Source organism: Megascapheus bottae, chromosome 13 (genome assembly GCF_031878675.1).
Source record: "Megascapheus bottae isolate mThoBot1 chromosome 13, mThoBot2.hap1, whole genome shotgun sequence".
NCBI lineage: Eukaryota > Metazoa > Chordata > Mammalia > Rodentia > Geomyidae > Megascapheus > Megascapheus bottae.
Genome location: NC_143521.1, coordinates 48835341 through 48859243, shown reverse-complemented (window position 1 = coordinate 48859243; position 23903 = coordinate 48835341). Strand labels below are relative to the sequence as shown.

General features: G+C 39.0%; 1 protein-coding gene across 2 annotated transcripts in view; it reads right to left on the bottom strand.

Annotated features, from left to right (window-relative positions):
• Positions 1–23903, bottom strand: part of Adgra3 (adhesion G protein-coupled receptor A3) — a 98409-nt gene that overhangs the window by 14304 nt on the left and 60202 nt on the right. For both annotated transcript variants that reach the window (XM_090343765.1, XM_090343766.1), the window contains 4 exons: positions 15227–15388; positions 11757–11960; positions 6156–6369; positions 5756–5964 (listed from right to left, as the gene is read on the bottom strand). In XM_090343765.1, the coding sequence (XP_090199891.1) occupies positions 5756–5964; positions 6156–6369; positions 11757–11960; positions 15227–15388 (789 nt within the window). The remainder of the gene's footprint in view (positions 1–5755; positions 5965–6155; positions 6370–11756; positions 11961–15226; positions 15389–23903) is intronic.

The window sequence follows — 23903 nt, the reverse complement described above, 5'->3', positions numbered from 1 at the left end:
AACACACATGCAGATATGTGTAGAACTTTCCTTGGTAAGCAAATGTCCACTTACAATACTACATGTGCAGATTTAGATGATTGCAACCAATGGATTGCTTCACAACAATGAAAAGGCATACTGCTCTACATGAAAAAAAACAAAAGATAAATCTCAGATGTAATCAAAAAAGAAACTAGGCACAGAGAGTACACATTCTACATTTCACTTATATAAAGTTAAGAACAGGAAGCTTTCCTCTGTCCTCACACAACAGAAGTGTGGGCACTTCTTGAGGTGGGAAATGACTAGAAAGAAACATAAGTACTACTTCCTAAGTGTTGGAATAAACCTTGATTTTGGTGTTGACCTCATATGTGTGTCACATCATAAAAATGTAGCCTACTACTGAGAACAAATACAACAGAGAAATATAGAGGGAAACTATGGTGGAAACATAATATAACACTGAAAGGAAAAGAAACAAAAAGGAAAAGGAAGCTCTTTTATATTGATATTGCTATGAAATTTGAGAAAGGAAACTGAGCAGAGTAGTTAAGAACACAGAGAACGAGATTGGCCCAATTCAAACCCCAATGCAAAACCAACTACCCTCTCAGTAATGTCACTTGACTCTTCATACCTCCTTTCTCTATTCACCACTAGAGGGTGGTGGTGGCGGCTCCTAAGGAGGGTTTGAGGACCAAATCAGTCAGTGGTACCATAGGTACCACAGTGCCTGATGTATAAGGGTCAATTACAACTAACTACCACTTCCATTACAATCAGACTCTTCAATAATATATCATCAGGCCAATGTGGTACTACACACCTGCAATCCTAGCTACTTAAGAACTAGAGATACAGAGTAACGCACCTACTACCTGACGGATGTAAGTGCAATCCCGACAATAAAAAAAATAAATAATAATAAGAAGAAATAGAGATACAGGTGGGAGGATCATTGTCTGGGCCAGTCCAGGACAGAAAGAACAAGATCTTCCCTGAAAAATAACGAAATCAAAAGCATAAAGGGTAGAGGGTGTGGCTCATGTAATACAGCAAATATAATGAGTTCAAGTGTCAGTGTCAGCCAATGAAAGTATAATAATTTTATGCACACATCCATATATATTCATGCATATACACACAATTATCACCTAGTTAAAATTTATTTTTACATCTAAAAAGTAAAAATAAAATATTTGACACATGGAAAAATGTGGCTGACAACAATGAATTCAACATGCAAACTTTGTGTATGATGGGAGAAAATGAGATATGTAGTTACTTTGTTTCAATTCGCACAATCTGTGATGATGCAGGGTGAGAGTTCAAGTTAATAGTGTATGTGAATGTGCAGAAATAATTTAAAACATTTGATCCGAGAGAATATGCTATGTAAAAGTTCAACATGGCTGGGCATGCAGTCATTGTGTGAATGAAGTGTACCTTCAGTTAGCACACCAACCCTGAGCAAACATAAAATCATCACTAGACAAAGGAGAATAAATAAATGTGCGCTAGGTTTATTTCTTGGTAAAGGGAATGAGGAAAGAGAATGAGGCACATGACTGTTTATCTTCATAGCAATCAATCTAAAACCACATCAGGAAAAGGTATACCGATTATTTCCCAAGAGAGACAATTAGATTTGCACATATAAACAATGTATTAAGATAGTACTCAAGAAGAGATATATGATTTTATTATGAAGAGTTTAGAGGATGATGCTGAGTTTCAATAAAATAGATAATTCTGCTGTAAACATAACTTTACTATTTAAGTGAAATAGGAAAAGGAAGGGGGGAAAACAAGATTGGGGGAAGGGAGGGAAATGGGGACAAAAACATGAGAAGAGGTATTAATGTGTGTGAAATAATGCTTCTTCTATCTGGCGAATATAACTGTAATGCCTCTACTAATTATAATAAATATATATATAAAGGAAAAAAACAATTTTACTGAAAAGTGGACTTATTTTTATTTTTGTAGTGCTAAGAGAGGAACCCAGGATCTCCAACACACCAGGCAAACATACAACTTAGCTGTATCTTTAAACTTAAGTGTAATTTCATTAACTTTGATTTAAAAAAAAAAAAAAAAAAAAAAAGCAGCTCCAAAAATCTCTTCTACCAACTTTATTCTTAGTCAACAATTCCTAATACAATTCGTTCTTCTGCCTCTAGGTGGCACAATTACATCAGGGAAAACAGGGTGTTCTTTGAAAATAAATAGGAAAAAAAAACTTAAACCACTGTATTTTACCTTCAGAAAATTATGTATTACATTTTTAAAAGATTAAAACATCTGAAAGATAAAAGAATAGCTTATTCCTTCTAGAAAAGGATTATACTAATTTTAAGTTTAGACACACAGCTAAGAAGTTCAGAAATGATGTTTAAACTGGTATTAGATTAAGAATAAAAGTTTAGTACAGTATCACACTGAAGCTTATAAAATGCCATTTTTTTGTTTCATTTACTTTTGCTCAACTTTTTTTCTGGTTAGCTTTTATAGACATCTTAGCATTGCTACTCTGTGGTTTCTCTTACAACATATCGGTTTCAGATTATTCTCTATCCAAAAATTCAACGAGAAAACACATATAAACTAAGAAAGAAAAATGCTTCGTATTTTAATGTTTCTTGCTTTAAAGTAAAGGCAACTAAATCATAAAATATGAACTCACAAAAGTGAGACATGAAGAGAATTGTAAACTATCAACACTAACATTACAGATAAAAGAATAAAACATTTAGAATAACAGTACAGATAAAAGAATAAAACCCTTAGGACAATTTAAGGGTCTAATGTCTATAAGAATTCATTTATCATCAACTGGGCCGCATAGGATACATGCACATTGTTTGCAGTTGTATAAAATGTGATGTCATCAAATAGCTAATCTACATCTTTGTAAATAATCTATTCAACATACCAGCACGCAGAGTACCCAAGTCCCTCAAAATTCCATCTAGGATTCACAACCCATCACTTTGTTTCTTCCCTACACCCTCAACACTTTTGGGTGGAGGGGGGGCGGTGGTCATCCCTTGTTTGGATGCTTGCTGTCCTTAAAAGACTATGGGCCTAGCACAGGTGGCGAAACTTTTTCTGGACACCAATGGCTCCCAGTACATGAAGAAATGAGTTTACAAAGTAAAAGCAGCACAGGAGTAGAAAACTGACCTTTAATGGTTGTCATGGTCACACTTATAGTACTAACATGAACATCAGTAAGTACAAGAGACTCTGGCCAGACTGTCTGTCTTAAGTAGTGCTGTGATTGTACCAGGTACTCAAGGCCATGGACAAACGCTTGGCTAGTTACTGAGCTGTAATCCACATGGAGAAGCTGAATATCAGCTCTGCTACTTCCCAGTCCTGCCTGAACACCGATAAAGCTTCAGTTCAAAGACTACAGGAGACAAAAACCTTCCAGAGGAGGATCTGGACCTTGAATATAGCAATCCTAATGCAGAAGCAGAAGAAAGAGGGTGGCTCACGCCTGTAATCCTAGCTATTCAGGAGGCTGAGATCTGGTTCAAAGCCAGCCCAGGGAACAAAAGGATATGAGACTCTTATCTCCAATTAACCTCTAGAAAATGGGAGGTGGGGCTTGGCTCAAGGTTAGGGCAGTAGCCTTGAGCTGAAGAGCTCAGGGACAGTGCCCAAGGCCCAGGGCTGGGGTGGTAGCCTTGAGCTAAAGAGCTCAGGGACAGTGCCCAGGTGAGTTCAAGCCCCGTGATCCAAAAAAAACCAAAAACAAAACAAAATAAGGGAACATGATGCTTCCAAGACAGTAATCCCACCCAAATAAACTCTGATCATAGTGAAATGAATAAAATCTCAAAACAATTTTTAAAACTGATTATAAGAATGATCACCAATTTGGATACCAGTGACTCAGTCATGAGCAAAAAAACAGAGTGATAGTGTAAGTACACAAATAAAATAAACAGCTGAATCAATCCAGAATGGGAAAGGAAAGTGAAAAGATATAAAATCCTGATAATTAAATTGAAATTCTAGAAATGAAAGGTTCAGTAAATCAAATAAAAATACTGAAAGCCTCACAGGTGAACTGGATGAAATAGAAGATAGGAGGACAGTTATCAGGAATTAAATACCAGACAGATAAATTACAACATTTGATAACAAAGAGAAAAGAGAAGAAATTATTTAAAACACACAAAACCTCTGAAACACTACTAAAAGAAAAAAACCAAATATTTGAGTCTTGTGGATTTTTCAGTCCTGGATGCTTTCAAACAAAGTAGTAGAAAAACCACTGGCATATAATTCAGTGATTGCTCTTAATCATTCTTTTTTGGTTTTTTATTTGGGGAGGAAGGTCTCATACATGGGGCTTGAACTCAGGAAATGGGTTCTGTCCCTGAGCTTTCTCACTCAAGGATAGCATTCCATCACTTTGAGCTAAACCCTACTTTTGGCTTTCTGGTAGTTAATTGGAAATAAAGTCTCACACAGACTTTCCTGGCTGGGCTGACTTCAAACTGTAAAACCTCAGATCCCAGTCTCCTGAGTAGCTACGATTACAGGTGTGAGCAACTGGTGTCTAACTCATTGATTTTTTTTTTGTTTTTAATTCTTTTGAGATTTTATCCATTTCACTACCACTAGAATGTATTCATATGGAGTTACTAGGACATTATATATCCTTGCTTTTTGTTGTTGCTCTTTGTTTTTGGATTTTTTTTTTTTGTTTTTTTACCTGAAATGCCAGGTACTTGGAAAGCAAAGATTGGGAGAATTATGTTTTGAGAGTATAATCTCAGGCAACCAGCCAGATGTTCGTTGTGTTGTGATGTACACCTCCGATGGCTCCTGGTGGGAAGATCACCAGCTGAGGTTGGTTCTGGATAAATGTTCGAACACTACTTGAAAAGGATAGCAAACATGGCTGAGGGCTTGGCTCAAGTATCAGAGCAACTACCAAGCATTAAACATCAATAATCAGCCCCCCCCTCAAAAAATTCAAGTACTATAGTTAAGTTCATCATCCACTACTCAGAATCAAAAATTGTTTTATGTTATCTCATTTGATATTATAAAACCTATACTTCCTTTATATTATTAGCAATTTATTTTCGAAAGCGATTAATAGGTATCGTAAATAAAATAAATATATAAAAATGCTACCAGATGGATGGACATTGAAACTTAAAGACATGTTTTATGTCAACACTGTCACAGTCATAAAACTCAAAATTATCACCATTAGCTTCAAAAGAAATCAATAAGGATGATGTGTCATAGGTAGGAAAAGATTCCAGACAGCAAACTAGAAGGTCTTCTGCTAAGAACCTCTCACAGATAAAGTGAAGTTGTTCCTATATATAATATGCATGTAGGGCAATACACTGAAACGTCTCATATTTCACAGGTTATATGCACTCAGTACATTTCTAACTCACACCGTGTGGACAGAGCTGGACTTACATGAACCTAAGATCATGTCCTATTTTAAGGAGGTCAGCATCAAGCTGAACTGATTCACCAAGCTTACTGAAAATTCCCTTGCTAACTCTATACCATATAGGTTGCACTTGGAAGTAATTCAGTTTCCGTTTAAATCTAGAAATACACCAAACACCATCTCTTACATAATTAAAGGGAACAATTAACATGGAGTTAAAATTTAAATTCTTCATCTTGAGCTTAATTATGCACATGGAGATTATATATATATACATATATATATATCAATCACAATCCTTAGTGCTCATGCACACAGTTAACAATTCCATACCATTAAGACGGCGTAGTTACTGAGGGAGTAGCACTGAATCGTGGTGATGTTTTCATCAGAATAGAGGATACGGCACCCATCTGACTTCCAGCCTCCCTGTCCATTCAGCAAGTCAAAGTCCCACTGGGCTGCCACGGCATCTGCTCCATGTGCGATTCGACGCAGAGTCACATTAACAGGGATGTGGTGGGTATCGACGCTCACACCATCTGGAGGAAATGGGAAAGAGCGGCATTTCAGAAACACAGTTCGTAAACAATAAATGTCAACATAGACACTGGTGGGTACTCAGCAAGATCTTTAGTGGCTGGTGGTTCATTAAAACGAGAAGGAAGGAATACGAGCATTTAAGGAGTAGTAGGCCGTCCCGAGTTCTCTGAGTGAGAGGCTCCCTACAAACCTATTTTGGTGAGAATCACAGGGGTGACCACTGAGCGCCGCTTCCCGTCATCTGCCAAGTTTGTGGAATTTCCAGTGGCAGGAAAAAGCTTGCCGTTGCGAAATGCGATGAGCTGAAGCTTAAAGAAGGAGTCATCGGCTGGCCTGACTTCTCTCTTCTGCTTTGGTGAGAAGAGGGAAGGCGGCAGCTGAATAGAGGCCTCCATGACGGTATTCTGAAGATAAACACACAAAAAGGGGGGAGGGAGGAGGATTTTAAATCATCAGAGATTATCATTAAAAAAAAACAACAAAAGTTACCATAATCAGGATGTAGAAAAGAGAAAATTACATAGTTGTGAAATCCTATCATTTATTAGTTATTATTTATCAATAATATGTTGCATTATTACCTCTTTAATTGTATTGAAAACATTTTCTAAAAAGGCATGTAAAAAACAGGCATACAAACAACTCATTAAGTTAGAGGACAGATTAAGTAATGCTGAACAACATGAAGATAATCCAAGAGTACAGAGACACGCTGAGTGCCAGTGGTTCATGCCTGTAATCTTAGTTATTCAGGAGGCTAAGATCTGAGGATCCTGGTTCAAAGTCTGTGAAACTCTTATTTCTAATGAAACACCAAAAAGCCAAAAGTAGAGTTGTGGTACTAGCTTTTACCACAAAAGCAACTAGGCCATGAGTCTAAGCCCTAGGAATGGCATCAAAAACAAAGCAAACAAAAAACAATAACAAGAGAAGTGCAAACTCTATTTCTAAGAGATTAAAGGAAGTAAGCAAGGTAATTATTTCAAAGTACACAGTTAATTTCCCCATGACGGGGTCTGTAGCTGAGATAGACATCATCAAATAAAACAAGGGCCTATGGATTTTACAATGACAAAGGACAGTAAGCAAGGGCAAATATAGAAAGCAACAATGTGTGGACAGTTCATAGAGGCCGTGTAAGCTTCTCAATTCTGGGTTCTCCTTTCCTAGTCATGCTACCTTACAAGCAGCACAGACCAGGGTACCTGACTGCAGTCCACCACTATTCATTGTTCTACTGTCTATTATAAACAGGTTCTGCAACTAGAAAGGGAAAAAAGAAGAACCAAATGAAAAGAAGGACTCTAGGAAAGACTTTATGAAGTCTTAGCTTTTGTGGACAATGAAATGTGTCTACAGAGCACGGGTCGTGCATCATCCTTGCTCATAGATTCACAAAACACTCAGCACCCACTCCAGCCACTCTGTGTGCTCTATTCCCTGGTCTGCATGCTCCACTCCCTGGTCTAGGAGGACTTTGGCCTGGAGAATACCTCCTTCTTGTAGACCCCCTAAGTTACTACTTCCTGGCACCATACTTGCTAAAAACGCTTCACTGTTTATAAAATTAACCGAGTCAGCACGACATATTTACTTTAAAATGTGTTCTATTAAACCTAATGAATGACTTTAGAATTACTTAACTGCTGTGCTTACAACAAATTTACAAGGTATCTATAAATATCTGCTGAATGAATGGTTTTTGGAAGTTTAAGTGTTATCTTTATGTTAAGGATGCAGTGAAAGTATCTGGCAGACATTATTTAGCTTAAGAAAAAGCAGTAAAAGTTATCTGCTACTCTCACAAATAAACAAAGTTTATTACAAATCCATTCACTAACCTAATAAATTTCTATGAAGTATAAAATTTCTCTTAAGTACATAATGAGGCACATGAAGAAGGGGAAAAAATCCACTAACACTCAAAATTCTAATCCAGTGTTACTTAAATTAATTACTATAAAAAACTCATCAAGTAATTTTAGGCCAAATTTCATGAAAATAAAGTATAACTCTCTTGCAAAGTATTAGTCATGTTAAACTGATTTTTTAAGTCACACTAAATTTTTTTTTCTAAAAAGAAAAGTGGCTTAATTACCTCAGTTTTATATATTGAATATGACATAGACTCTTAAGAAATAACTATTTTATTATTTTTATTTATTCCATGTTTCATTACTTTATTTTTTTAAACTATCTTTAAGAGTTTCCTTTCAACATGCCAATTAATTTGAGTCTTGAATAATGAATCTTGGTCCATGTCACCACTTTCCACCTTCTTTGAAGAGAGAACTAAATACATGGCTCAAGTATAGACTGCTAGCCTTAAACACAGAAAGCTGAGCAACAGTGCCTGGGCACAAAGTTCAAGCCCAAAGCGACAGATTGGGGGGGAGGGAGGGAGGGTGTGAGGGAGAGAGAGGGAGAGAGATGAGAGAGAGGACAAAGAGGAGAGAGAGGAGAGAAAGGAGAGAGGGGGGGAGAAAATAAGTTTTAAAAAAGTCTTTGTAAATCCCAAAATAGCAATAAATGAATTCCCTGGAATGTGGTGGAATGAGAGTTGCATGCCCACTGCCATAGCAAAGCACAAAGGCCTAAGATCAAACCCCAGTACAGTCAAAAAGATTCTTTGGGAGTATTTACAGTGGGGAACTGTGTACCCTGAGGAAAACAACAGGAGATAGGAGGTAAGCAGAGCTCAGGGCCTGGTTTGTCATTTCGTAGCCAATGAACACTGTCAATCCTGTGGAATCCCTGTGGAACAAACAGTGGCGAGGACCAGATGCACCAAGGCTCTGAAAGCACAAAAGGTTATAGGTTTGTGGTAGTGATTTTGTGGGAGATGGAGGATGCTTATGTGGGTGACAGGAAAACAGACAATCCCATGAAGGTACTGACTTTTCAACAATGAGCTGGAACTTCATCTTGCACTGACTCCTCTGCTACTGTTTTAGTAGTAGGTTCATATTGAAACTGCACAGGTATGAACACACGGGAAAGGAATCTTACCAGGCAGCTCTATAAATCTGCTAAACTCAAGTAGAGTTTGCTGTTTACAATGACATGAGGCTAACAAAGAAAGTGGTATAATGGGTATTAATTCAAACAGAAGTGCTTTACCTCAATTTTCACATATTTACCTTATGGAAGAAGACTTCCTGCAATCTTATCACTAACACATTAAAGTTTGCGCAGCTCTCAAATTGTTACAGTCTATACACTAAATTAAGAAAGAGTCGATACCCCTCTATACATCACTCATACAATAAAATTTAAATATAAAAGAAGGAAAAAGTCAGACTGAATCAAAACCACTATCTTTTAAACAATATATTTATGCATGTCTATCTATCTGTCCATCAATCATCTATTTGTGTGTGTGTGTGTCTGTCTACTTACCTACCTACTTCCTACTTGTCCATCGATCCACCATCCATTCATCATTGAATTAGGCTAGTTATTTGTGTGTAGAGATCAAACAGTCCTGGCACTTCATCAGCTAAGTTAAACAATGTCAACAATGCAGAGGTCCATTCATGCTGATTGGTTATTATGCTCAGTAGTAAATATTCAGAAATATTCAGAAATTTTAACTTAGGGTATTTCTAATTTACAGTGAATTTTGGGGGATGTCTCCCACTGTTAGTCACAGAGTATCTATACCCAGAGTGAGAGTTTCAGCCATATGTGTACAGCATTCAGGTAGACATAGATTCATTCCAAAGACATGTAGGAAGCCTGCCTAAGATACTTCATTCAAGCCTGGTGCTCTGCCACTTGAACCACAGCACCACTTCTGGCCTTTCTGGCAGTTAACTGGAGGTAAGAATCTTATAAACTTTCATGCCCAGGGCTGGTTTATCGTCAGATCTGTTATCATCAGATCTCAGTCTTCTGAATAGCTAGGATAATAGACATGACCTACTGACACATGACTAAAGATATACTTTTATGGATCTAACTTCATATGTTAGCACAACCCCTATTTGAAACTATTGCAATCAATTCTTGGGTGTTGTCAAAATGGCATATTCAAAAATTTAATAAAGAGTAGCACAGAAGGAATAAAACCTGCCCTAACATAAAGTTTAAAATATGAAGTTCTGTTAAAAGTGATAAAAATCTTAAGTACATTTTACATTGTCGACATTAAAATCTTCTGCTAATTTTGTGTCCTTCTTTATAAACTGCTTTAATCATGTCCTCAATGAGACTTAGATGACAATGTAATGTAATCTTGCTCTCTGGCCATGCAATGATCATAAAAGAATAGTGTGAAATAGGCAAATCTGTGAATACTCATTTAATGCTTTTGATTACAGCCAGTAAAAACTCCTTGCATAGAGGGGTAGGTACAAATAGATAAAAAATTGAAATCCTACATTTCCTCAGTTGTGGGGCTTGAACTCAGGGGCTGGGTGCTGTCCTGAGTCTCTTTGTGCTCAAGGCTAGTGCTTAACGACTTTGAGCCACAATGCCACTTCTGGTTTTTGAGCGGTTAATTGAAGAACAGAGTCTAAATGGGACTTTTCTATCTGGGATGGCTTGGAACCATGATTCTCAGATCTCAGCCTCCAGAGTAGGTAGGATTACAGGTGTGAGTCGCTGGTATCCAGCTGGGTTTCATCATGTTTAGTCCCTAGCAGCCATGATCATCTAAGCCAGAAGGTTCACCATTTTTTGGTATACCTCAAAAAGACACAGATTTCTTTCTGGGGCTTCAGCAAGTTGCTATCTCTATGGCCTTTGTAGTATAGAATTGCATAGACAACAGAATGAGGGCAGAAGTGCAGGACTACAAGTGGGAGGCTGCGTGAATCAAGTCTGCACACAGGGCTATGAATAGCAGGTAATGCTGTCAACTGTCCTGCCAGTTATCATCAGACACCGTGATGATAGTTTAGATTATCTTAGCAAGCTGCAGTATTTCTAAATTTAGCAAATTAGCTCTCTTGATGGGAGAGTACCAAGGTTAAACGTGACGAAATACAATGATCTATTTGTTCATTTGATACTATGGGGCATTAACACCTCACAGACACTTGGATCAATTATTATTGTGCAGCCATTAAGAAGACTGGAATACTGTTGGTAATGCCATTCAAAGACAAGTTGAAAACAAAAACTGTGTAGCTGTAATCCTCAGAGAACACAATAGCCAATGCCACACAGGCTTAATGAAAAGCTGTGTGTTCATTCACATATTGGGGTTTGCACAGTACTTCACGTGGTTTAATGAAACACATTTATACCTGAACTTTATTATGCCTTCTGTGTGTGTGTGTGTGTGTGTGTGTGTGTGTGTGTGTGTCATATATTTGCACTTCTTTGCCAAATGCCCTGATATACTGCCTGCCTGATTCAATGCTCAGCCTCAGGCCTGATTTCTCTGTTAACAACAGCAGAACAGCAGGCATGTTGCCAAGGGTCCATAATAGCTCTAGAGGCCCATGAAATTGTTTTAATGTCTTAAAGCTAGGATTCTTTGTTTTTAACGCAACATTTACGTGAAAGAAAATGTCTCAGTATGTACTATTAATAAATTTCTGATTTTTTAAAATCATTACATGGTATAAAAAGTCATTTTGTATTTTTTTTCCTGTGGAAAAAGGGAGCCCAAGAGCAAAAATGTCAAGGGCCATGAGAGTTATTATATGGTTCTTCAAGGAATAAATTATCTTTAAATCAACTATCCCCATCCCTTTCACTTCTCCCACTCCTCAATAAGGTACTTTTGCCCAGCCAAAGATCTGAGTGTTCTCATAACTCCAGACTAGAAAATGTAGCATACCTTCAGTGCCAGACTCAGAAACGTGTTGGAAACGTTGCACTTAAAGCTCAGCTGCTTGTCTAGGTTTCCGTCGGGATCTCGCCTCCCGTAGTCTGCCAGCCCTGTGCGGTCAGAGGCGGCCACTTTCTGGAACACGGTGCATGTCATCCCCGTGAATCCAGCTGCCTTGATGACATAGGCTTCCAGAGCAATATTGGGTGAATACTGCAAAAGTCAAGCAAAGGGGAGTTAGGAAGAGATTTTGAATCCAGGGAAAAAGCATTTCCTGCCCAAGAGTTTTCAAACATCAACCATGTGCTGTGAACCAATGCAGGAAGCTGGAGTTTTTAACAAAGTATGCAGACAACTGAAAAAGACTTCAAAAGTAAGAGAATAAGAAAACAAAAACACATCCTAAGAATGGAAAGATGGTCAATGAGGAAGAAAAGGACAAGTCAAAAAAGCTGAAAAGTCAGGTCTAAACTTCAAGTCCATTAAAAGTATTGTGAGGCTGTAGAGTGGTAAAATGTCTGCCTAGGATATGTCAGGCCCTAGTTTCAGTACCCAATGATGCAGAACAGATACAAGGTTTTTCTAAGTGTAAAAAAAGTCCTGTGAAATTATCTTTCAGGAATCTACAAATTAGAAATGTCTTTTTTTTTTTTTTTTGTCAGTCGTGGGGACTGAACTCAGGGCTGGAGTACTGTCCTTGGGCTTTCTCAAGGCTAGAACCCTACCACTTGAGCCACAGCACCACTTCCAGCTTTTTTCTATGTATGTGGTCCCGAGGAATCGACCCCAGATCTTTGGGCATGCTAGGCAAGCACTCTTACCACTAGGCCAAATTCCCTGCCCTAGAAATGTCAGTCTCTTATTGAGAAAATGAGTTGGTCAAATCAGTGGACCTCTTAGTCCTAGAGTCCAGGGAATGTGGAGGAGAAGTGTGAGGACTTAGGATACACAATGAAAACATAGCCACAGTCATTTTCTTGTTTCACGGTGAAATCAGACTAACTCTGTGCAGCAGGTTCAAAGAATAAAAACATTGCACAGACTTGCTCCAAAGCTTCGCTTCATAAAGGGAAGGGAAGGGAGGGGAGAGGCTAATCCAAATAGCAGGAAATTAACAGATTAAAATAGTAATTTAGATCATTTAAGCTGCCTAGAAGAGATGCCACATGCCTGCCCCAGAGGCTTAGAGGAATTCACAGTGAGATGAACACAGGACACCTGCCAGAATATATGACCTGTCAATAGTAAAGGCCGCCAGGCGCACACACTGGAGGGCTGTTAGTGTGTCCAATTTGTCAAAGACACACCAGACAGGGTACAAGAAGTGGCAGGTGACAAGCTTCCCTTTCAAATACAGAAAGAACAGGAATTACTGTAAATTCTAAGGATTAAAAAAAGCCTTCCATTGTTTTGTTTATTTATTTTTTTTAAAGGATCTTTGTAGCCCTGTGCTAAAGGCAAGCCAGTATTTCTAGAATTATATGGACATTCTTCCTTTTTCAAATTTTTTCCTGGCCTGTGAATTTGGGTGCAGTACATTTAAAACCCTATTTGGAAGCTAGAATAAAAATTTAGAAATGCAAGAGGGTAGGATTTGTCAAACATCATGTGAATAGTAGAAAATTATTGGTTTCTACATGTGAAGCATACACAACATTTGCATCAGCTTTTGCCTCACAAATAACACAATTAGTGTTAAAACATATATTTAAAAACAAAACCACAAAAACAAAATGTCAGGCTCCAGTGTCTCCTCTCTGTAATCGCAGGTACTTAGGAAGACTAAGAGGATAGAGGTTCAAAGCCAGCTTGGGCAGAAAAGCCTGAGAGATTGCATCTCCAATTAACCAGTAGAAAAAGAAAACAGACTGGGGGCATGGCTCAAGTGGTAGAATCAGCCATGATGGAACAAGTCAGAGCTCAAGACCCTGAGTTCAAGCTGCAAAACAACAACAAAACAATTCAGTTCTGATGATCAGCAATGATCGTAATGAACAGGTAAAATCACAGAAGAAGCCTGTTATTCCTCATGTTTTCCTGGGCCACAAGTACACATATACCCTTCTTACAGCCATCCCTTATGTGTTTCTCTCTTCCCCAGATTTAGTTACCCACTGTCAACACAGCAGACACTTGTGTCACGGAGTTGTCATTGTTCTATCTTATTATATTTCTCTGTAACCAATTTAGAATCTGAACCTGATGGGTACACATCAAGCTAAGCACATATAGAAAAAGGCACTATCTGTGGTGTCAGGCCTCTGCTGGGGGCTTGGAACACACCCCAGAGGTGAGTGGGGGGAAATCTATAGGAGCAGATTGTAACTCCTGGGACCTGGCTGAATGTTGACATAGTATACAGACACCCACCTCCTTTTTTCTTATAACCTGAGGACCACAAAAGAACCAGTGAGGCTCACAGGAGGGTGGGTAATTCCTCCAATATAGTAATAAGCAAGACAAGAGGATGGGTTCCCTCTGTCAGTGGCTGGTGGAGAGGGACAAGAGGATGGAACAAATGAGCATAGATCCCAGGTAAGTCAAGAATGAAAGCAAAACTACTCTGAACTACAAAGCCAGTATCTTATATTTCATTTTTTATTTAAGTTGTTAATACTAAATACAATTAAATGGATGGTATACTGGGAAATGAATATCATGAATTGTATGAATAGGAAACATGTGAAACCATGAGTATAATTAACTGGACAATGCTCAATACTATGCAAGGCCCTACAATATTAAGAAAACGGATGGCCAGGAGTGCGGCCTCGTGGTAGAGTGCTTGCTTATCATGCAGAATCCTTGGGTTTGGTTCCTTGGTACCATTTACACAGAAAAAGCCAGAAGTGGTGATGTGGCTGAAGAGGGAGAGCACTAGCCTTGAGCAAGCCCAAAGACAGAGCCTTGGCCCTGGGTTCAAGCCCCTAGGACTGGAGTAGGGGAAGGGAAAGAAAATAAAAGGGAAAATATGGGCCAGATCAGAACTATTAGAACATATTATTGCCATATTAACATTTATCTAGAATAAAAAGTAAGCAAAACATAGAGAAAAACAGTTCCATGTAGCATAAATTAACTCTAATGCTACTTAGCTGAGTGCCTACTATGCCTGTGGGTTTGTGAATATTGGAGTATATATCTGAATTCTTTTCCCTAAACGCCCTCAGACCCAGAATGGAACATTACCTCCGATACAACCCTGGCGAGGGCCAGTACAGCGAGACAACAGTGCTGTCATTTCTGCCCTCGAAATACTTTCAAAGCATCATATGGTGACCGCCATTTCGATCACAGAACAAAAGCTATTTTCCAGTTAATGGCAAAATGAACTTTCCAAATGTTTCAGTGAAGGGCATTTTGTACATGCCAGCAGAAACAGAAAATCTACCTTATAATGAAAACAGTCCTGGCCCTTTGGGTTGGAGCTGCCCCCACGGACTCTTTCTCTTAGAAGCACAGGAACCCCCCATACTTACTGTGGAGTACACATGAGCTCCACTGGCCAGCCGGTGCGTGGCAATCCTCTGCAGGCACTGAACAATTCTGCTGCAGGCTTTTGCTTCCCTCTGTGCCAACCACAGCACGCGCTCATCAGCCAACATGATGTTGCTTGCGATATCCACCATCACGTCACCCAGCTGCCACACATGCAGAAGGGAAGAGGAGAGGAGGAGAAAGACCTTGAAAGCCATGACCAGCTGTGTGACCGAGTCAAAGCCCCCAAAGACACAACTAAGCTTGACCTTCCTTTGACACTCTTGTTTACGGTATTTTTGGTTGTTGTTATGAAATCCCACAGGCATTTCAATGTGTTCCTCATTAAAACAGCCCATTTGATTACAGTCATTTGTTAATACTTAGCTCAGAAAGTAGAACAAGGCCACCATATCACCAGCAACAAGATTATCGTGTGGCATTATCTTAGTTTAAGTAGAAGGAAGAAGTTACATAATCCCAGAACTCCCACTCCCACCCCCCCAAAAAAAATCCTAATTTCAATTTGTGTATTACCTTGAATCAAATCATAATTTAAAAATCCACACAATGTAGACGGTTCAAAATTCCAGATATGCATGCTTTCTTATTGGTTTGCTCATCCCTCACAGATAACCAAGTCAGCAGACTACTGATCACAGTGATTGGGATATCCCACCACAGGGAAATACTGAGCCAGCAACACAGTGGTGGGGAACTTATGTCAAAAGACAAAACAAGAGCAGAGCTTTGGCTCGCCACAGGTCCTCTCATTGTCAAGCAAGTATCAAAGGTGTTAACCCCAATGCCAAGCCAGAATGTCATGGCTGCTTTGGAAGATGACTTTTGATCATCCCAGAAGATCAGAGTTAAGATTTCTTCCACCCTGCTCTACATAGCATGTGAATACCCTTCATGGATGTGTGGTTATGAGGGTTGCAGAGGTTTGGGAAGGAATTTAGCCCCCACACTCACAACCCCCCCCTGCAGATTCCCACCATAGACCATGGGCTGAGAACAGAGGTATGGACCAGAACTTTCACGGCAACCATCACAACCTGGGCTGCCTCTCAGAACTCCTGTCTCCTCCATTTACAAGTGAGATACCAACAGTTATGTCTTCTAATTTGCGGCAGAATGAATTCCAATAATATTATAAAGTTCCTGAAACAGTGCCTGGGACAGGCAATGTTGGCTCTTCATGTTGTCCTATTATTTCTTTGTTAAAAACAAAAACATGCCAGCCCCCTAAATAAATCTTACTTGATATATTAGGCCAGCCACTTGTAGACTGCACTGTAATCCTGGCTAATCAGGAGGCTCAGATCTAAGGATGACAGTGCAAAGCCCGCCCAGGCAAGAAGATATGCGAGTTTTATCTCCAATTAACTACCATAAAAGCCAGAAGTGGAGCTTAGATTCAAGTGGTAGAAGGCTACCTTTGAGTAGAAAACTTCACCACCTAGGCTGAGTTCAAGCCTTAACACCATACCTGGATCCAATTATTAAAGAATAATATGCTGAATCTGCACTATCCTTAAGCTTTTGTCTATTACTATGACAGTCATTTCCCTATTTCATTTCCCTGATAATACAGACATCATGCTTTACTTACACCACTACTCATTGGTACATACTTCAGGTTGAAACTATAGCTATCTTACTCAGTGTTTATCAATGTTCACTATTATTATTTATAAACCATATCCACTGGCAAGCTACTAATTGAAGGCCAATGTGAGACACAAAGTGCTGTAAGTAGTTAGGACACAGCAGTGAAAGAAAGGCCTGTACTCTAACTTACAGAACACAATCCATATTGGATTTTAAAACTGACATGAGAATGTTTTGTATTACTGTCAATAGACAATAAGCTTGAATATGAAGCCCTGAATTCCAACCCCAGTATTCCAGAACAGAAGAAGAAAAAAGAATTACCTCTATCTATGAAGGCACAGGGCTAAGAAGCATGAAGGCTTTAGCTTAGAGCAAGCAATTTTCCTCATTATGTGACACCAGATGCCTAAGAAATAAGCAAGGGATTTACTGCCAAAAACACCCTAGAATAGATGATCATAAAGTGCTCTGTGGTTCTGTGGCTCCACTACAGGCATGGCTCTGAATCTGTCCCAGTGGCAAGAAAGAAAGAAAGAAAGAAAGAAAGAGAGAGAGAGAGAGAGAGAGAGAGAGAGGGAGGGAGGGAGGGAGGGAGGAAAGAAAGAAAGAAAGAAAGAAAGAAAGAAAGAAAGAAAGAAAGAAAGAAAGAAAGAACGAACGAACACAGAGGGATAAGAACGTGTGAACAATAATACTGGATTGAAAAGTCTTCTTGAGATCTGACACAGGAAGATAGCATAGAAACTGCAGGCAGCATTAACAGGTATCGCCTTTCTCCTTGGCTTCCTTCCCTGAAGCCACGCTGCAGCCATAAAGGGTCAAAAAGAATCAGACACCTGCTCGTGCACCTGTCACATGGAACACAGGACCAACAGAATCATACAAGAGGGTGCTTCATCAAAGATGCAACCAAGATAAATAGATGCCACCTGAGTAACAATGCCAAGTATCCCTGTCTTGGGATGGCCCATCATCACACATCCCAGGTTCTTCTTCAGATGTGTGCTGCTTGGAATTTGGGTGGAAATTAGTCCCATAGCATGTTTTTTTGTTTTGTTTTATTTTTGGCCAGTCCTGGGGCTTGAACTCAGGGCTTGAGCACTGTCCTTGGATTGGACTTTTCTCAAAGCTAGAGCTCTACCTCTTGAACTACAGCACCACTTCTAGCTTTTTTCTATGTATGTGGTACCGAGGAATCAAACCCGGGTCTTCGTGCATGCTAGGCAAGCACTCCACCACTAGGCCAAACTCACGGCCGAAATTTCTGAGTTTCTGATCTGTTCTCATACTGAACAGATACTATACAATTGTAAATACATTTAGTTTTGATGAAGTATATCTACACTTTGGTTAACACTGAAGATAGAATACTGGTGCGTCTGCAAGTTAAAGTCTGTTGCTAGTCTGTGAAAAAGTAAAACTAGAAGCCCTATGAGAAGTGCTGAGACTCTCATTCCAAGATAAAGCTAAAGCAAACCAATAAAGCTCAGAAGACAGAAAGCCTCCTCAAACAGAAATACAAGTAAGGCAGTGTGTACAATTTTTCAGAAAAGCCCAGTGATATAGATCCCCCCATCTATGTACATCTGCAAGCACAAAGCAGCCAGATACACTTTGTGAATTCTCCTAAACAGACAAGCAGGAATCCTCAACTTTGTGCATAGCTGTGAAAAGCAGCAGGACAACTACTGGGGGAAAGAAACAGCTAAATCACAAATGAGAAACAGAAAAAAGGGACTTATCAACCAAATGATGATTGTCATTATCATCACTGTCATCGTCATCATCATCATCATCATCATCATCATCATCATCATCACCATTACAAGCTGGTATTTCTTATTTACACTCAAGCAATCTTTATCATTTTCTGTTTTTTAATTTTATTGTCGGGGTAATGTATAGAGGGGTTACAGTTACATTCATCAAGTAGTAGGTGCATTACTTCTCACATATTGATACCACTTCTCATGTTTTTGTTCTCGTTTCCCTCCCCTACCCTTCCCAATCATCTTGTTTTCCCCTCTTACTCATTTTCTTTTAATGAAAATTAAGTGAAACAATGCATGCAGGTGCCGTGGCTCATGTCTGTAATCCTAGCTACTCAGGAGGCTGAGATCTAAGGATCTCTGTTCAAAGTCAGCCAGGGCATTTAAGACTCAGAGGCTATTATCTCCAATTAATCACTAGAATAAGGGAAGTGTGACTGTGGCTCCAGGAGTAAGGTAGCCTTGAGCTGAAGAGCTCAGGGACAACACAACACCCAGGCCCAGAGTTCAAGCCCCAGAACCCACCCAAAAAACAAAACAAAACAAAAAAAAAACAGCCACCACAAGTAAAATGCATGGGAACAGGAGGAGAAAGAGCTGAGAAAGAGGATGAGACTAGAGCTGCATGTAGTAGTATTATGTTTCTTTCCATGTAGAAAGGATTTGGGGTAGCTTATGAGAAAATCATCACACAATTGCAATCACTCTTTTTTCACTGATAAAGAGAGAAAAGAGACAGCAGGGACAACCAACCTGTAAACCAGCAATACTGCTATGACTAAGGAAAACCTGGCTCTCTTTGTGCTTCCACTCAGGGAAAATTAGAACATTTTCTCAAAGCAGACAGAACTGTCTTAAGTTCTATATAAGAGCACTAGTGAAGATGGTAGAATTGAACTGACAGCATCCTCATCCCCCTCTTCAAAATATCCCAGGGAAAAGACTTTGGGAGCTTGGATTTTTCTAATTACAAAACTGTAGGCCTGCTTCCCTTCTGGCTGGCCTGCTGAATGACTCTCAGGAGAAAATGGAAAACAATGGAGGAAAAACATATCCATGTAAGTGTGGCACCAGTGGTGTGACAGGCAAATCTCTATAAGGCCAACCACCAGGTCAGCTGGAATCATAGCTCCAGCCAGGCGATAAAGGCTCATGTTTATGATCCTAATTGCAAAAGCTGAGAGGCCAGCCTGGGAAGACAAATCTGTAAAAGTTATACATCTAAATAACCAGTACAATGCCAGACTGATATTGCTCCTGGGCTATTGCAGAAGTGAACATTGACAATGAGCCTCAGAGGGCTCTCATGGAGCCTTTCACCACCAACATCAACCTGTGAGTGCGCAGCTTTGAGCCAATGGGGAACCAGAAAAAAAAATGCAGAAGTTGATAGGCCTATTATCATTTGCTGATGTAAACCACAGATAATTAAGTGTAAAACTGAAGAAAAATAATTCAGTAAACTAGCCAACTTCACAGATGTAACAAGCCACAATCAAGAAAAATAGAATATAGGCTATACAACTGATGATACTGATGATACTAAGAATTACAGCTCATTTGAGTGACCTCATACAAAAGTTCTCTTTATTTTGTAAAAGGAAAATAACTAGACAGCAATCTCTGTATTTAGCAAAACCTCCAGGTGATTTTGAGGGAAGCTCAATTTGAGAAAAACAGAAACAAAATAGGGTACCTACAATTAACTTTTAAATACTGTAGCACTGTGAGGATATTAAAAAAAAAAAAAAGGAAGGGGGGACGGAGACCTGAAGAAACAAAATTGATGGGTGCCTAAAACTGTTGAAACTAGGTGAGAGAAAAACACGGATATTAATATTTTCCACTATTTCTGATATTTTCCAACAACAACAACGACACAAAGTTCTCAAAACAGCTCATTTCAAAGGGAAACATTTTAAAATGAGCAACATACAGGTAGAAAATGGAGATATGATAGTGATGCTCAAAGACATGCACCATTCCCAGCCTACGGGGAACAACCAGAGGTGATATTACTTCTCACAAGCCAGCCTGGAGCTGGTGACTCAGTAAAGAAATGGAAGAGAGAAAGCAAGCTCTGTGAACAACACTGTAGCTTCTTCACAGTCCAGCTGTATGTGAGAGTCGATGTACCAGGAAGATAATTGGGTCAAAGAGAGACTCTAGTTTCTTCAAAAACATAATACAGTCTAGCAAGTAGTAAAACATAATACAGTCTAGCAAGTTGTAAAGTTAGTATAAAAGAATCATAGCTGTCAAAACAGAAGTGATTATTCTGGAATGCATACCTGAAAGAATTATAAAATGTTTACATAAAATAAGCAGGGCATTGGTAACTCATGCCTACAATCCTGGCTACTCAGGAGTCTGAAATCTGAGGATTGTGGTTCAAAGTTGACCCGGGGGCTGGGAATTTGGCCTAATGGTAGAGTGCTTGCCTAGCATGCGCGAAGACCCAGGTTTGGTTCCTTGATACCACATACATAGAAAAAAAGCTGGAAGTGGTGCTGTGGTTCAAAGCAGTATAGCTCTAGCCTTGAGAAAGCCCAAGGACAGTGCTCCAGCCCTAAATTCAAGCCCTAGGACTGGCAAAAAAAAAAAAAAAAAAAAAAAAAGCTGACCCAGGAAGGAAACTCCAGATAGTGACTCTTTATCTCCAATAAACTACTCAAAAATGCCAGAAGTGCCAGAAGTGGTGGTAGTGGCTCAAGTGGTAGCATGCTTGCCTGAAGCCAAACAAGCTCAGGGACAGCGCCCAGACCCAGAGCGCAAACCACAGGTCTGGAAGGGGAAAAGTGTACTAAATGAACTTCAAAATAAACTAGCCTAAAGTGTGTCTCACGTGAAGCAGAGCACAACAAAAAGCATTATAAAATCTAACACGTCTACTCCATATGTGTCTTCTCATCTTTTGAAACAGATATACACTGGCTTTATGAAAAAACTCACACCAGTGACTGTAGAACAGGCCCTTATGTTGCCTGACAGACAACCTTCCAGTTGTTTTTAAAAAACCACTAAGATATATTTTCTAGATCTGGCAGTGTGATATGATAGTTTTCAATAAAATCCTATAACAGGAGACTGTTGGCTTGTATTGGCTAGACTCAATGACAGTTTAAGATAGCAACTATCTCACAGTAGTTTAGTTATGAAATTATCCAAAACAGAACAACTTGTTGGATATAACTCAAAAATCAATTTAATTATTTGTCCATCTAAGCAATATTCATTTTAGGCTATCTTAGCATAATTTAACACTCTGTTAATTAACTTAAAATGAAGCCTTGCAGTTCATAATTTGTTTGGGCTACATTAATGAGTAGAGAAAGGTACAGACTATCATTTTCACAGAATTGAATAGGATGTCAGTTACCACATCATGGGTAATATCCTGAAAATTCCTCCTGAACATCTGACTTATCCTGAGGAAGCTACTGTCACTTGCTTCTGAAACAATCACCAATTTTTTTTTTTATGTTAACTGGTGACAGTAATCTCCTTCAAACTAAATTGTTTAGTTAAATACATATAGTCCTCTGGAATTCTTAAAAAAAATAATTTCCTTATTAGCTTTAAAGATAAGTAAATTTCATTCCCCTGTAAAACTAGACCAAAACTTGACATTATTTTGTAAAGTAAATCCAAATAACTTCACTTTTAAAATAAGAAAGGATTATGGTTAATGGTCCTTTAGTGAAATTATGTCCATCTCTAGTTCCCACCTAAGGACCTATCGAGGTATCAGACTGTTCACTCTGCATACCAGTGACAGCTGAATGTTCACCATGGGCACGCTTGAAAGGGGAGCAAGAATTCCTCACATCACATACGTATTATCACTTGTCAACATTTTCCTCAATACTCAAATTCCAAATGTCATTATAATTATTCTAGAAACTCAAAACATCCTCATTACAGGAAGAACTACTAATCATGTGGCAGCTACCCTGTGATTATAATAATACCAGTCAGAATTCAACCAGCTCCTTCCAGTGCCAAGAAACTTCTGACAGGAAATAGCCATGGCCCAATACAACAGAGTAGCAGAGATAGAACATTAGAAAGCCAGGGTCTCAGTTCAGATAACAATGCTCTTTTATTATCGAGTGAAGTAGCCAGTTTTTCTGAGTCCTATTTACACACACACACACACACACCACATATTAATTTTCCTTTTATTAATAACCATATCAAATCAAGGACCCAACATACTAGGATCATAGTTGTTTGTTTTTCTCTTTTCTTGGTGCTATACTTGGAGTTTGATATCACAGCCTCCCCCCTTGCTTGGCTTTTTTCCTCTACTAATCAGCAACTTTAAAGCTCCACAGTTTTGAAACAACTTATCCACATGCAAGATATTGTCAGCTACTATACAGCATGTTGGTGATAATCCTAGATACTCTGCAGGCTGCTGGGACCTGGAGGATACTGTGATAAAGCTAGGCCAAGCAGAAAAGTCAGTAAGACTTCATCTCCAATTAACTATCAAATAAAGAAACAGTCTGGAGTTATAGCTCGAGTGGTAGAATGGCCAACTATGAACAAGAGAATCAAGCCACAATGTGGGGGGCTCTGAGTTCAAGCCCTGGGACCCAGAAAAGAATACATTATATAAAGAAAATATTGTACAAAGAATTCTCAGTCAAATAAAATAGGAATGGGCTATGTAAGCTGTGTTCACCACAGGGTGAATGGACTAGAAAATCAATGCGCAAGGGCAGAAAGCTGTGGCCCCAGAACGAATCACCCAGTTTCTTCTTTCCCTGATATTTACTGTAGTGTAAGAGACAAAAGAAATCAGAATATATAAGGTTTTCACACCGCTTCAAACATGCAGTTTAAGAAAACATTTAACTTTTTGTCTTAAAAATTGCTGAGAACTTTAGGGGCTGGGAGTTTGGCCTAGTGGTAGAGTGCTTGCCTAACACCCAGGTTCAATTCCTCAGCACCACATACATAGAAAATGGCCGAAGTGGTGCTATGGTAGAGCTCTAGCACTGACAAAAACCCAAGGATAGTTCTCAGGCCCTGAGCTCAAGCCCATGACTGGCAAAAATAAATAAATAAATGAATGAAATCACTGAGAACTTTTTTAGTTTAATGCTCATTATGAAGTCTGTGGTGTGGTGGTTATTATTTTGCCCAAAGACTACCATGTTGAAAAAACGTGACCCTGTAAAAGTCACTCAATTTTAGGTTTTTGACTTATATGTAAGTTGTACATACTTCCATGACGTTTCAACATGTGCAAACATTGTGCAATGCTGAAACCGGGGAAAACCTA